The sequence below is a fragment of the Capsicum annuum genome, chromosome 6, assembly GCF_002878395.1.
Source record: "Capsicum annuum cultivar UCD-10X-F1 chromosome 6, UCD10Xv1.1, whole genome shotgun sequence".
In the NCBI taxonomy this organism is placed as follows: Eukaryota; Viridiplantae; Streptophyta; class Magnoliopsida; order Solanales; family Solanaceae; genus Capsicum; species Capsicum annuum.
The window spans coordinates 190,447,493-190,460,558 of NC_061116.1; the positions used below are offsets into that span (position 1 = coordinate 190,447,493).

General features: G+C 40.7%; 2 protein-coding genes across 3 annotated transcripts in view; one reads left to right on the forward strand and one right to left on the reverse strand.

Moving 5' to 3' along the window:
• The first annotated feature begins 1,146 nt into the window (after positions 1–1,146).
• Positions 1,147–5,749, forward strand: LOC107854461 (pentatricopeptide repeat-containing protein At5g11310, mitochondrial). Its single transcript, XM_016699472.2, has 2 exons — positions 1,147–1,750; positions 4,303–5,749. The coding sequence occupies exons 1-2, from the start codon at positions 1,234–1,236 to the stop codon at positions 5,526–5,528; spliced, it is 1,743 nt and encodes a 580-aa protein (XP_016554958.1). The 5' UTR covers positions 1,147–1,233; the 3' UTR covers positions 5,529–5,749.
• A 443-nt stretch (positions 5,750–6,192) lies between these two features.
• Positions 6,193–13,066, reverse strand: part of LOC107854463 (T-complex protein 1 subunit eta) — a 13,477-nt gene continuing 6,603 nt past the window's right edge. Inside the window, exons 11-14 of one of the 2 annotated variants that reach the window (XM_016699473.2) lie at positions 8,481–8,568; positions 7,597–7,685; positions 7,360–7,434; positions 6,193–6,503 (exon numbers count right to left, since the gene is read on the reverse strand). In XM_016699473.2, coding sequence (XP_016554959.1) covers positions 6,411–6,503; positions 7,360–7,434; positions 7,597–7,685; positions 8,481–8,568 — 345 coding nt within the window. In that variant the 3' untranslated portion in view covers positions 6,193–6,410. The remainder of the gene's footprint in view (positions 6,504–7,359; positions 7,435–7,596; positions 7,686–8,480; positions 8,569–13,066) is intronic. The other variant, XM_047413630.1, reaches the window with a different exon arrangement.

Genomic DNA, 13,066 nt, shown 5'->3' on the forward strand with positions numbered 1-13,066 from the left:
TTACCATGACATGTACTTTTTTCTTTAGTAAATTTTAGATCTACTATTACATGAATAAATTTTAGATTTACTACTTTAGAAGTAGATTTCAAAATAACTCTTCTCAATTATTCTGCCTTTTTCGGATGTGAGTTGTAATACCACCAGAACCAAGTGCATATTTTATTGATAAGCTTTTTTAGATATTATCACATTCGTCCCAAAGAATGGATCTATACTTATAACAATAAAAATTTTCATTCATCGGGAATGAAATATAATTGTGCCTTAAGCCTATCAAATTTTGATAGTTTATAACATCTTTTATGATATTGCTACTTCAGGAGCAAATCGAGGCATACATATAATATAGGAAATTTTTCTCTAACATTTCTTATAGTCATAATAAGCATGTAAAAATGCTATCACTTTTGATGATTATTATCATATTGTCCCTTCATGCTTTATTCGTACATTCAATCACTTGTCTTCTTTCAGACATATTATGCACGGCTACCACATTCATTTCACAGGATAGAGCATATTCATTGGGACATATCTCATGGCTTTTCACAAACACCCATTATTTTTTGTTATCCATCATAGTATCATCAGTCTGGTGTATTGAGATTCAAACTCAATATCTTATCCATATTAAAAGGCGTCTTAGGCTATAACTTGATAGAACTTGAACTCAACATTTTATCATCATGGTGCATTGGAAACTTTAATTCAATGTCTTTCCCTCTTAATGAAATGAGATTTAAATCATCATCATATCTTTTAACAATGTTGTTTTTTATGAACAAATTTAAAGCATAAGTAGTTCCAAACCAATTATTTTTTTTTCTCAAATTCAACAATAATTATATCATTAGTAGCAAAATACAAATAATATAAGAAATCACTACCTTGAAATTACCTTTAAATTTATAGACTCACTTTGTTTTGCCAAAGTCTCATGCTGATAACGTGTTATGAAATATAAAAAAGAGAAGAAGAAGAATAGAGAGAAAACACTCTTTAGAGATTCTTTGATTGGTGAATTACGGATAATTTTTTATTTATAAAAAAAATTAAATTTATATTTCTAATTTTTTCATAAATAAATATTCACTGTATCATATCGAATTAAAGAATAAGAACCGAATGAATTCAGTTTGATGTGATTTTCCCTTTTTGCCCACCCCTACAACTCATAAACCCCAGAAAAAAACTCAAAATCCGCCATTATCACTCTGCTTCTGTTTCTCCATGAACACACACATCCCCCGCTCCATCGCCTCTCTATCTAAGCTCTTGTCAACCCAATCATGGCTAAAATCAACACAACCAGAATCGCACATCAAGAAATGGCCTAAACTCAACCACCACCCACCCAAACAAACCCTCCCCCCACCCTCCCCTAATTACTCCCCCACTACTTTCACCACCCTATGTGAACTCCTACGTGACCCCACCATCCCACCTGGTCCAATTCTTGAAAATGCATTGGAGGAATCTGAGGTTGAAGGAATAAATGAGTGTTTGTTTCTTGATCTTTTTGCTCATTTTGATTCTTCTCCTAAGCCTTTGTTTACCCTTTATTTGTGGGCTCAGAAGAAACACTGGTTTCAGTTTTCGATACCTGTGTTTAATGCTATGGTTAATGTTCTTGGTAAGGAGAGGGAATTTGATTCTGCTTGGGATTTGATACTTGATGGGCTTAATGCTGCTGAAAGACCTAATCTTGATACATTTGCTATAATGATCAGACGATACGCAAGGGCAGGTACTGATTTTATTTTTCCAGAATCATACGTCAAAGGGGTCATTTCGTAGAATGTATTAGAATAGTATTGTACAAATATCTATAACAATAGTACTGAACAGGACGTATTAGTAATGATGGTACTATTTCTTATCCACGTTTGGTTTGCTGTATTAATGATATATATACATGTATTAATAAATCTTGTATTACTGCAGCGCAAGTTTAGCTTACCGAGGACATATCTTAGATAGGAAGGTGAGGAGGCCGCATATTAGGATAGTAGGTTAGTAGGTAATTGAGTATTGTCTTGCTTTTTGATGGGTTTAGGCATGGTGGTGCTTGTAGTAGTATTAGCCTTATTCTTGTAGTGCCTTGCTTTTGATATCTATCATCTTTTGTTGTTTCTTGTGTTTCAATTATCGCATTATTTTGTTGTTACTGTTCTCTTATTAGTTGCTACATTTTCTTCACTGGTGTTTTCCTTTTCATACCTACTGTGATTTGTTGTACTTGAGCTGAGGGTCCTTTGGAAACGCCCTCTCTACCTCTACGAAGTAAGGGTGAGGTCTGCGTTCTGCGTATACCTACTCTTTCCATACCTAGTGATATTCCACTGGTGTGTTGTTGTATTACTAATACCATGGTAACTAACACCTTATAATACTGAATAGGGGTATTAGTTATACATAGTGTGAAAATCCTAAAAAAGGGCAGCCCGGTGCACTAAAGCTCTCGCTATGCGTAGGGTCCGGGAAGGGTCCCACCACAAGGGTGTATTGTACGCAGCCTTACCTTGCATTTCTGCCAGAGGCTGGTTCCAATGTTTGAACCCGTGACCTCCTGGTCACGTGGCAACAACTTTACCAGTTACTCCAAGGCTCCCCTTCATAGTGTGAAAATCCTACCAAACAATACATTAAATAACACAATGTCTGATACATGTATTAGTTTCTTTATTGCATCCCTACCAAACAGCCGCTAAATGTTTTACTATGGAATCAATGGATCAACTACTACTCAAATTTATAAGTAATTTGGGTTTGATTATATGTATTTATGTGTTCATTCAGCTCTATTCAGGTCAATCCATCCCAACGAATTCAGTATCCAGACGATTTATTATAGTTCTACTAGTTAGGTTGATCGTAAACTATTGAAAGCCTCCGCCTTTGAGACCTACGTTTATTTCATTTATAATCAAGAAATCCCCAAAGGTTGTGGCTCACAGCCTGCCCGTCAGCCTTTCTCCACTTAAATACCAGACTTTGTCTGCGGCAAACTCATGAGACGTGTCTAACCCACAAATCATGCTTTGCATCTTACACTAGACCAAGACCATGTGAGCAAGACCACGTCTGAGGTAACGTCAACTAAACCGTTCAATAAGACCAGCTATGTTTTTCTTGCAATAGATGAAGTTATAGTGTTTTGACCATTAATATTTGAATACTCCCTCTGTTCTAATTTGTTTGTATGGTTTTGACTTGACAAAGCTCTGAGAAAGTAAAGAAGTCTTTTTTGAATCTCATGTTTCTAAACTAAAGATATATAGAATGTACGCAAATCCCTTTTAATCTTGTGTTCTTAAACATGTCATGTGAAAAGTTAGAATTTAAGAGTTGCCAAAAAAACAAAGAGTCATTCTCTTTTAAACGGACTAAAAAGGAAAGTAAGTTGAATATATTGAAACGGAGGGAGTATTAGTGAGTAGTTTGCTCGAGTTTTACCTGCTTTGAAATGCTTTTCCTTGAGCAGTGGATCTACAAGAAACAGCCTATATACCTCCCAAGGTAGGGGCAAGGTATGCGTACACTATCCTCACTAGACGCCACTTGTGGTGGGACTACATTGGGTATGTTATTGTTGTTGAGTAGTTTGCTCTATTTCATTACGATCTTATGTCTGTAAGGTGAAAGCTTCAGAACCTTGTATTAGATTTTATGATCCAATCTACAGGTTTTGTGTTTGAACTGGATTTGGAATAGTTGTTTTTGTACATTATACTAAAATGTTGTTATATTTTTTAAATTTAAACCTATACAATAAGTTGTTACTATTAGATATTCAAGGAGGTCCAATGTGTTGGATTTTGCTTGTTGGAAATAAATATTGGTAACACCTATCATGATAACTACTAAAAGGCATTAGTTTATTTTATGATGTGATCACATCCTAATATTGACAATTTGACATGGTAATTTGTTTCTGTTATGAGGTAAAAACAAGAGGGAAACTGTCTTATTTTAACGTGACTTTTACTGAATTCTGTTATTGGGGGCCTTCCCGGACCCTACACATAGTGTGAGCTTTAGTGCACCGGACTGCTCTTTTTTTTTCTTCTGTTCCCACCAGTTATATTCAATCCATGATGTCAGTGAATAGATAGCCAACTACATACTTCACCTGGGATCCAGTATCTTGCAGAAAAGAAACTCACTAATCCTCTCTCGTGAACTCATAAAGTGAGTTCATCTTGAAACTTTTGGTCACATGAACATATGGTGTACCGTGGCATGAAAGTTCTAATCATCTGTAGTGTACAAGTGACCTGAATTTTTTCATTTTTGCAGGTATGCTCTTACCAGCCGTTCGAACGTATGAATTTTCTTCAAAGTTAGAGATACATGCCTCGGGCTTGGAAGACAACTTATTTGAGATACTATTAGATTCTTTATGCAAAGAGGGGCATGTGAGGGAAGCTTCAGAGTATTTTTATAAGCGAAAAGGACAAGACTCGAATTGGTTGCCACCTATTCAGGTCTATAACATATTGCTAAATGGATGGTTTCGATCAAGAAAGATCAAGAAAGCTGAACGATTGTGGGCTGAGATGAAAAAGGAGGGCATAAAACCTAGCGTTGTAACTTATGGTACCCTTGTGGAAGGATTGTGCCGGATGCGTAGAGTTGAGATGGCAATTGAATTGATTGAGGAAATGAAAGAGGAAGGGATTAATCCCAATGTTGTTGTCTACAATCCAGTAATTGATGCATTAGGAGAAGCCGGGCGCTTCAAGGAAGCATCGGGAATGATGGAGAGGCTGTTAGTGTTGGAATCCGGTCCAACTCTATCAACTTACAATTCGTTGGTGAAGGGCTTTTGCAAGGCAGGAGATATCGTCGGGGCAAGTAAGATTCTTAAGATGATGATAAATAGGGGTTTCATGCCAACACCAACAACTTATAATTACTTCTTTCGGTACTTCTCCAAGTTTGGGAAGATTGAAGAAGGCTTGAACCTCTATACCAAGATGATTGAATCTGGATACGTGGCAGATCGACTAACATACCATTTGCTGATTAAGATGCTATGTGAGCGGGATAGATTGGATCTTGCATTGCAAATTATCAAAGAGATGAGGACAAAAGGTTTTGATTTGGACTTGGCTACAAGTACCATGCTTATACACTTGTTCTGCAAGATGCATCAATTTGACGAAGCTGTCGAGTGGTTCCATGACATGATCCGGAGAGGACTAGTTCCTCAATATCTCACATATCAGAGACTCTGCAATGATCTCAGAAAACAAGGAATGACTGAGAAGGCAGAGAAACTTAGAAACATGATGGCATCTACACCCCACTCTGAGAAGTTGCCGAACACATATATTCTAGACGGAGACTCTTCGTATACGAGGAGGAAATCCATCATTGAGAAAGCTGAAGAAATGTCAAATATATTACAGACATGTAGAAGTCCAAGACAACTTGTGAAACGTAGAACTCCACCTGAAAATGCTGTACTGAGTGCAAACCAGCTTATAGAAAATATTACTAAACGAGTGGAATTGGTTTAGTCTACATTATGTTGTATAATTATTCTGCAATGCAAGGTCGGTGTACACTGTATTCTTCCCAGACCTCACTTGTGGGAACACACTAGGTTTGTTGTTGTAGATTCAAAGGTTTCGGTCATTTACATAATACAGCACAAGCATACCAGTAAAATTCTTTGTGCACCTAGGTTTTATGAAGTTCAGAAAGCAATGAATAAATACATGATGGATTTTGCATTGCACGAACTCTATATCACTTAGTTTGTGCCCTTCTCCACTATGACTAGTGTACCCGTACTCTAAACAGTAACCTGGCCTGTTGATATTAAAGGAGTGATGAGCAAGCACAATGCGAGGGCGCTGCAGCAAACTTGAAGAATTACATGCCATACCAGGTGACATCTTGTTTGGAGTTACAAAAATGACTGTTTTACCACTTTCTGTTTATTTACTTCTTAATCCTCTTTGCAATATACAAGCGGAGTTAGACCGGAGCTCTAAAATTTGGATGCTTGCTGTTCATAGTTTCATCGACTGCATCTCATTATTTGATTTGCAGACGCTGAACTGCTGTTCTTTTAAACATTTTATCATGTCTTACATTGCACGACCAGATGGAGTTTAATCCTCAGAATAGCATATATGCCAACAGCAGGCTTCGCAGATTGGAAAAATGATAGCAGCATAGATTAATTAGTTCACCATAGATTAATTAGTTCACTGGATATTGCCTGAATTTAACACAACTCTGTTTTGATTTTTCCGGTTTCTATATGCTAATCAATATCCAAAGCTGAACAAGTTTGGTCAAGAGGGGGAGCACTAGAACTACATGAGGAGCCAACAAAGAGAAAAATCAAACTCTAAATGAAAATCATAGTAAAATCTGCAAACTTGTGAAATCTATCGCCGTCTCATTCCACGCCCACGTCCACGCCCTCTGCCACCCATGCCACCCATGGCGCCAGCAGCAGCATCTCCTTGTGCACTCTCGGACTGCAATTTGTAAGGAAATACGAATTATTTCAAGCATAGACAGGATGCTAACAAGTGCAATTAACACATTCGACACTAACAAAAAGGAAACTAGAGCAAACATAGGAATCCACTTCATCTAAATTGTAGACAGACTGTCAGCTTAACAGGACTGGACTTAAACAAATTTGACTTTTCCTAGATTCAGAAATCCATAGACCATGGCAGAGGCTCCACAGGAGGCAATAGTATCTCAAAAAAATCAGACATTTTTCACGACCTTAGACACAGTTGTAGAAGGAATAAAATTGTGAGATATAGGAAGCCCCCAAGGCTATGGTCTAGTCATAAGAGCAGCATGTGACGTTGGGGTTTAGGTGCCCCTCACGAGTTTGAACGCTATGAAGAGTTTCAAAAGGCGACAATAAAAAATAAAAGGGAGAAAAAATATTGAAAAATTGATGATAGAATACACGACACCTATTTTTAGGGATGAGATACAATCCATATCTATATATATAATAATAAATAACCTATTTCGGAGACATGGATTAACTTCATACTACAATAACATTCAAAAACTAACACTTCGACATTCTAACAGCCAGCACAAGACAACATCCTGAGCGGTGAAAATCACAACTCTAGTTTTCTGCAAGTATATTACGAGCTACTGCACTGGTAAAATCGCAGTCCTCTCTCTATCCCCTTTATTTCCCATTCCCACCTATTTCATCCTCTTCTTTTTTTTTTTTCGCACCTTGAAGGCTAGAAAAGAAGAACAAAGGGTGACTTGAAAACCCAATTTGCACTGTCTATTATTGTCCATAGTCATAGACAAATTGGGAAGATATTGGTCTCACATAGTCAAAATTACCTTAGGATTCTTCACCGTCTCATCCACACTCAGAATGAGGCATGCTGCTTCAGTGGCTGCATTGATGGCATTTATCTAGACAAAAAAGAACCATTTGTAAAGTTTTTTTAGTAAACACGAATAACTTGGGAAAATTCGACACGTCAATAAAAATAAGTGACAAAAGATGGGTGATTGATAATTAACATGCTAAACTAAATTTATCAAACAAGAAAAGAACAGTGAAAGTAAATATACCTTCACGACTGCTGGCTCCCAAACAAAGTTGGCAAATGAATCGGCAATGCCACCAGTATTTATATCAACTCCATAAGGAGCACCCTCACCTGTCCAGGATAGTGTTTACCTTTAAGGGGGCATGAATTTCCTGTTTTCTTTATTTTTCCTTTTTCTTTTAGTGCTCCCTCAAGTCCCTTTTTAAGTGGCAGTGTTACTAATATTTAGGGAGCCAAACAATGTTTTCTTCGATTATAATTTTCTCAAACTTTTTTTAATATATTTTGTATCATTAACTATGATGACTTGTAGTACTTTCCGTGTTCTTTTCAGATATGCAAATTTTATTTTAAAATATTTGAAGAATCATATACTCCTCCCTCCATTCCTTTTTAATTGCTCCCTTTTCTTTTTTAGGTCAAACGATACAAACTTTGACCAACATTTTAAGATGTATTTCTTAGTCAAATTGAAAAAAAGAAAATTGCAATTTATAGTACTTTTCATGTAGCTTTTGAATATCTAAATTATAATTTAAATAAAATTAAATCAATCTAATTCAATTTAGCTTTGAAACTTAGTCAAATTGACTTACGAAAAACAAGAGGAGCAATTAAAAAGGAATGGAGGGAGTACCGATAGTCAAAATTAAGTTCTTTGACACTCATACTCCAAACCCTTTCATAGAAATAGGGACAGAGGGAGTACTACTATTATTAAGGGGATACAATAGAAAAGAACCCCAAAATTTTAAAAAAGCCATCCCAGGAAAACCTGACCCTCTGTAAAGTACTAGAAAACATGAAAACCTACAAAAGTTCTACTGTTCTTGTTATCATTAATTTTTAAAAAAAATAATTTCCAGTTATTATTATATATCCTCTAAGAGAAAATGGTAGGCATACCAGAAGCAAGAGCATGTTTCTGTCTGAGCTTGTTCAGCACATCAGTTGCATCAAAACCAGCATTGTCACATAGCTGGCGGGGAATAATCTGCATTATGCCAGAGCTGAAATAGTAAGGTACCACAAAATTTGAACATATGTTCTATAAGGAATAAGAGACATCTCACAATGACTAAGTTCCATGAAACCTTTTATTTTTTTCAAAAACGGTAACTTGCATTATAAACAAAGGAATACACAGAGTATTCCAGTAAAACTTGCAACCAAAATTACAGAAGAAACCTTCTAAAGGATCTCATAAGTAATCTAAAATGCTAGGAGTGTCCTCTTCATCTTGAGGATATTCATGTTTACACCAAAAATAGAAAAGGATCAGACAATTCATTTTCAGTTTCCGCATAGTGCAACTCTAGTTTTCAAAGCATCTCTGGTTCCTGAAACCTCAAGTAGGCAATATCAAGAAATTATCCACAAAGAGAAACACTGGGGACCATCTCAAAGACTGGGGACCATCTCAAAGACCTACTAGCATCAGCAGCCCTAGCCAACCAAGAATGATAACACAAAGACAAACCCCTTACCATGTAACGGAAGAAAACACTACGTTTCTTTTGGAATCAAGCATTTCAATCCCTTGGTCAACATACATTTGACAGACAATGATTAACTTCATCAAAAGCAGATCTATACAAAACCAATTATCAAATTAAACAATTGCAAGAAGGTTAGGCCAAACCACATAAACCAAAGTGATTTGTTGATTAAAGGGAAAGCACCGATCATAAGCCCTCCAAGATAAGGAGCTTTCAGCAACATCCTTTGTTCTAATAATATACAACAACATTACCAACAACAACAACAACAAACCCAGTGTATTCCCACTTAGTGGGGTCTGGGGGGGGTAAGATGTACGCAGTCCATACCTCTACCTCTGATGAAGTAGAAAGGCTGTTTCCGAAAGACCCCCGGCTCAAGGCACAAGATATCACACAAACACATAGTAAAGCACAGAAGCAGATGACATAACATAAATACGGCACCCATAAGGAATATAAAACAGCGGAAAGCAGAGGAAAGCACACAGATTCGTAATAAGCATGGGACACTGAGTACGGAATCATAACGGGAATAAAAAATAAAAAAAAAACCCCACCAAGTAATTCCCTACACTAGCGACCCAATCTGGCCCTACTCTTCTGCTGTAATTCGCGTCTTCCAGACCTTCCTATCTAGGGTCATGTCCTCGGTGAGCTGTAACTGTTCCATGTCCCGCCTAATCACCTCACCCCAGTACTTCTTCGGCCTACCCCTACCCTGCCTAAAACCATCCAACGCTAGCCTCTCACACCTACGGACCGGGGCATCCATGCCCCTCCTCTTCACGTGTCCGAACCATCTCAATCGTGCTTCCCGCATCTTACACTCCACTGAAGTCACACCAACCTTCTCCCGGATAGTCTCATTCCGAACTCTATCCCCTCGAGTCAGTCCACACATCCAGCGCAACATCCGCATTTCTGCCACCTTCATTTTTTGGATGTGGGAGTTCTTAACTGGCCAACACTCCGCTCCATACAGCAAGGCCGGACGGACTACCACCCTATAGAATTTGCCTTTAAGCTTGGGCGGCACCTTCTTATCACACAGCACCCCCGACGCGAGTTTCCACTTCATCCATCCCGCCCCAATACGGTGCGAGACATCCTCGTCAATCTCACCGTTACTCTGGATCACGGACCCGAGATACTTGAACTTATCCCTCTTACATACCTCCTGTGCTTCCAGCTTCACTACTACCTCGTTCTCCCGCCTCACGTCATTAAACTTACATTCCACATACTCTGTCTTGCTTCTGCTCACCCTGAACCCTTTCGACTCAAGAGTTTGCCTCCACATCTCTAATTTGTCATTTACACCCCCTCGAGTCTCATCTATCAGAACTACATCGTCTGCAAAGAGCATACACCACGGCACCTCCCCTTGAATACGCCGCGTCAACACATCCATTACTAACGCAAACAAAAAGGGACTAAGAGTAGATCCCTGATGCAATCCTGTCCGGACAGTGAAATGCTCTGAGTCTCCTCCCGCCGTCCTCACCTGGGTTTTCGCTCCCTCATACATATCCTTAATTACTCTGATATATGCCTGTGGTACTCCCCTCACCTCCAAGCATCTCCAAAGCACCTCCCTGGGGACTTTGTCGTAAGCCTTTTCCAGGTCGATAAACACCATGTGCAGATCCTTCTTCCTTTCCCTATACTGCTCCACCAACCTCCGTACCAGGTGGATTGCCTCCGTCGTCGAGCGGCCGGGCATAAATCCGAACTGATTTTCCGAGATAGACACTATCCGTCTCAGCCTCACCTCGACCACTCTCTCCCAGATCTTCATAGAGTGACTCAATAACTTAATCCCCTATAGTTATTACAACTCTGAATGTCCCCCTTATTCTTATAGAGAGGGATCATGGTACTCCACCTCCACGCCTCGGGCATCTTTGCCGTCCTGAAAATTTCATTAAACAATCCAGTCAACCACCTTACACCAGCCTCTCCAACGAACTTCCAAAACTCCACCGGTATCTCATCCGGCCCCGTCGCCCTACCCCTGCGCATCCTGCGGACTGCCTGTCTAACCTCTTCTACCTTAAAACGTCTACAATAGCTAAAATCCCGACACTCCTCTGAGTGCTCCAGTTCCCCTAACACAATAGCTCTGTCCCCCTCGTCATTCAAGAGCCTATGAAAGTACGACTGCCATCTCTTCTTTATGTGGCCGTCCTCCACCAACACTCTACCGTCCTCCCCCTTAATGCACCTCACCTAATCGAGGTCACGACCCTTCCTCTCCCTAGCCTTAGCGAGTCTAAACAACTTTTTCTCCCCTCCTTTCCCCTGTAACCCTGCATACAAGCTCTCAAAAGCGGCCGTCTTAGCTGCCGTAACCGCTGACTTCGCCTCCTTCCTCGATAGCTTGTAATCTTTCCTGTTTACCCGCTTCTCTTCTTCGTCCTTACTTTCCACCAACTTAGCATACGCCTCTTTCTTGGTCTCCACTTTCTTCTCCACCTCTTCATTCCACCACCAATCCCCCCGATGGTGACCGGCCCGGCCCCTAGAAACTCCCAACACCTCCCTTGCATTCTCCCTGATGCACCTTGCCGCCCTGTCCCACATACTATCCACGTCCCCCCTACACTCCCACACCCCCTTGCCCGCCAACCTCTCCCCTATCTCCCACGCATTCACTGGCGTCAAGCCGCCCCACTTAATTCTCGGTCTACACTCCTTACTCCTCCTCTTTCTATTCTTCTTTATACCCAAATCCATAATCAAAAGCCTATGTTGGGTCGAGAGATTCTCACTCGGGATGACTTTACAGTCCTTACACAACGCCCTATCCCCTTTCCTAAGCAACAAAAAGTCAATCTGGGTCCTGGCTATCGCGCTCCGAAAAGTGATCAGGTGCTCGTCCTTCTTCGGGAAGCCCGAGTTCACCACCACCAGCCCAAAGGCCCTCGCAAACTCCAATAGGGTCGCCCCCTCTTCATTTCTCTCTCCAAAACCAAAACCACCATGCACATCCCCAAAGCCTCCCGGTAGCGCCCCGATGTGCCCGTTGAAATCCCCTGCTACAACAATCTTCTCCGAACTGGGCACGCCTCTCACCACCTCCTCCAAAGCCTCCCAGAACCGCATCTTCTCCTCCCCCTCCGCTCCCACTTGCGGCGCATAAGCACTACACACGTTCAGGGTAAACCCCCGAATGACCAACTTAATAGTCATCAACCTATCGTTGATCCTCTTCACCTCCACTACCTGACCTCTAAGCTCTTCATCTACTAAGATGTCAACTCCATTCCTACGCCTCTCGCTCCCAGAGTACCACAGCTTGTAACCATCCACATCCCTAGCCTTAGACCCTACCCACTTGGTCTCTTGGACACACGCAAGGTTGATCCTCCTCTTCCTAAGAATCTTCACAAGCTCTACGGACTTACCCTGAAGGGTCCCTATATTCCAAGACCCCACCCTCAGCCTACCGTCGCTATCCACACGCCCCCCACTACCTCCCCCTCGGCCCAACCTTGGCCTCCCGCCCACTCCCGCCCTCTCCCCATCCCCCTCCCCCACCACGGCCCCACGCCCCAACCCCCTCGGACATGACCCTATCCACCCATTACCACCCACAGCCACAACTACCCGACAGAATAGGAAAATATAAAGATGAACCCAGTGACGGTATCAAAGCAGCAGCAAGGAAATACAAAGCTCACACACATTCAAAGTAATATTCCCGAAATAAAACTAAGAAACGACCACAGCAACAGCAACAACAGACAACAGACAAGGTACAGGGGCTACTACGAGCAAAATACTAAGGATGGAATATGAAATAATGAAATAAAATGCAATAAGGATGGAATGTGAAATAATGAAATAAAATGCAATACGAAATAACGAATTAACAAAGGTTAGAAGTCACCGGATTTCGGTTGGAGCTGCGGCTGCTGGAGACGGCGTAGCGGTTGCAGACGGACCGGGCGACGGCAGGTTGAAGGCCGAGATGGGGGGGGGGGGGGG

Bases quoted from the DNA above. Each gene is read 5' to 3' on its own strand.
- LOC107854461 (XM_016699472.2), top strand. From the start codon at position 1,234: ATGAACACACACATCCCCCGCTCCATCGCCTCTCTATCTAAGCTCTTG. The intron at 1,751-4,302 runs GTACTGATTTTA...TCATTTTTGCAG, and splicing joins CAGACGATACGCAAGGGCAG to GTATGCTCTTACCAGCCGTT.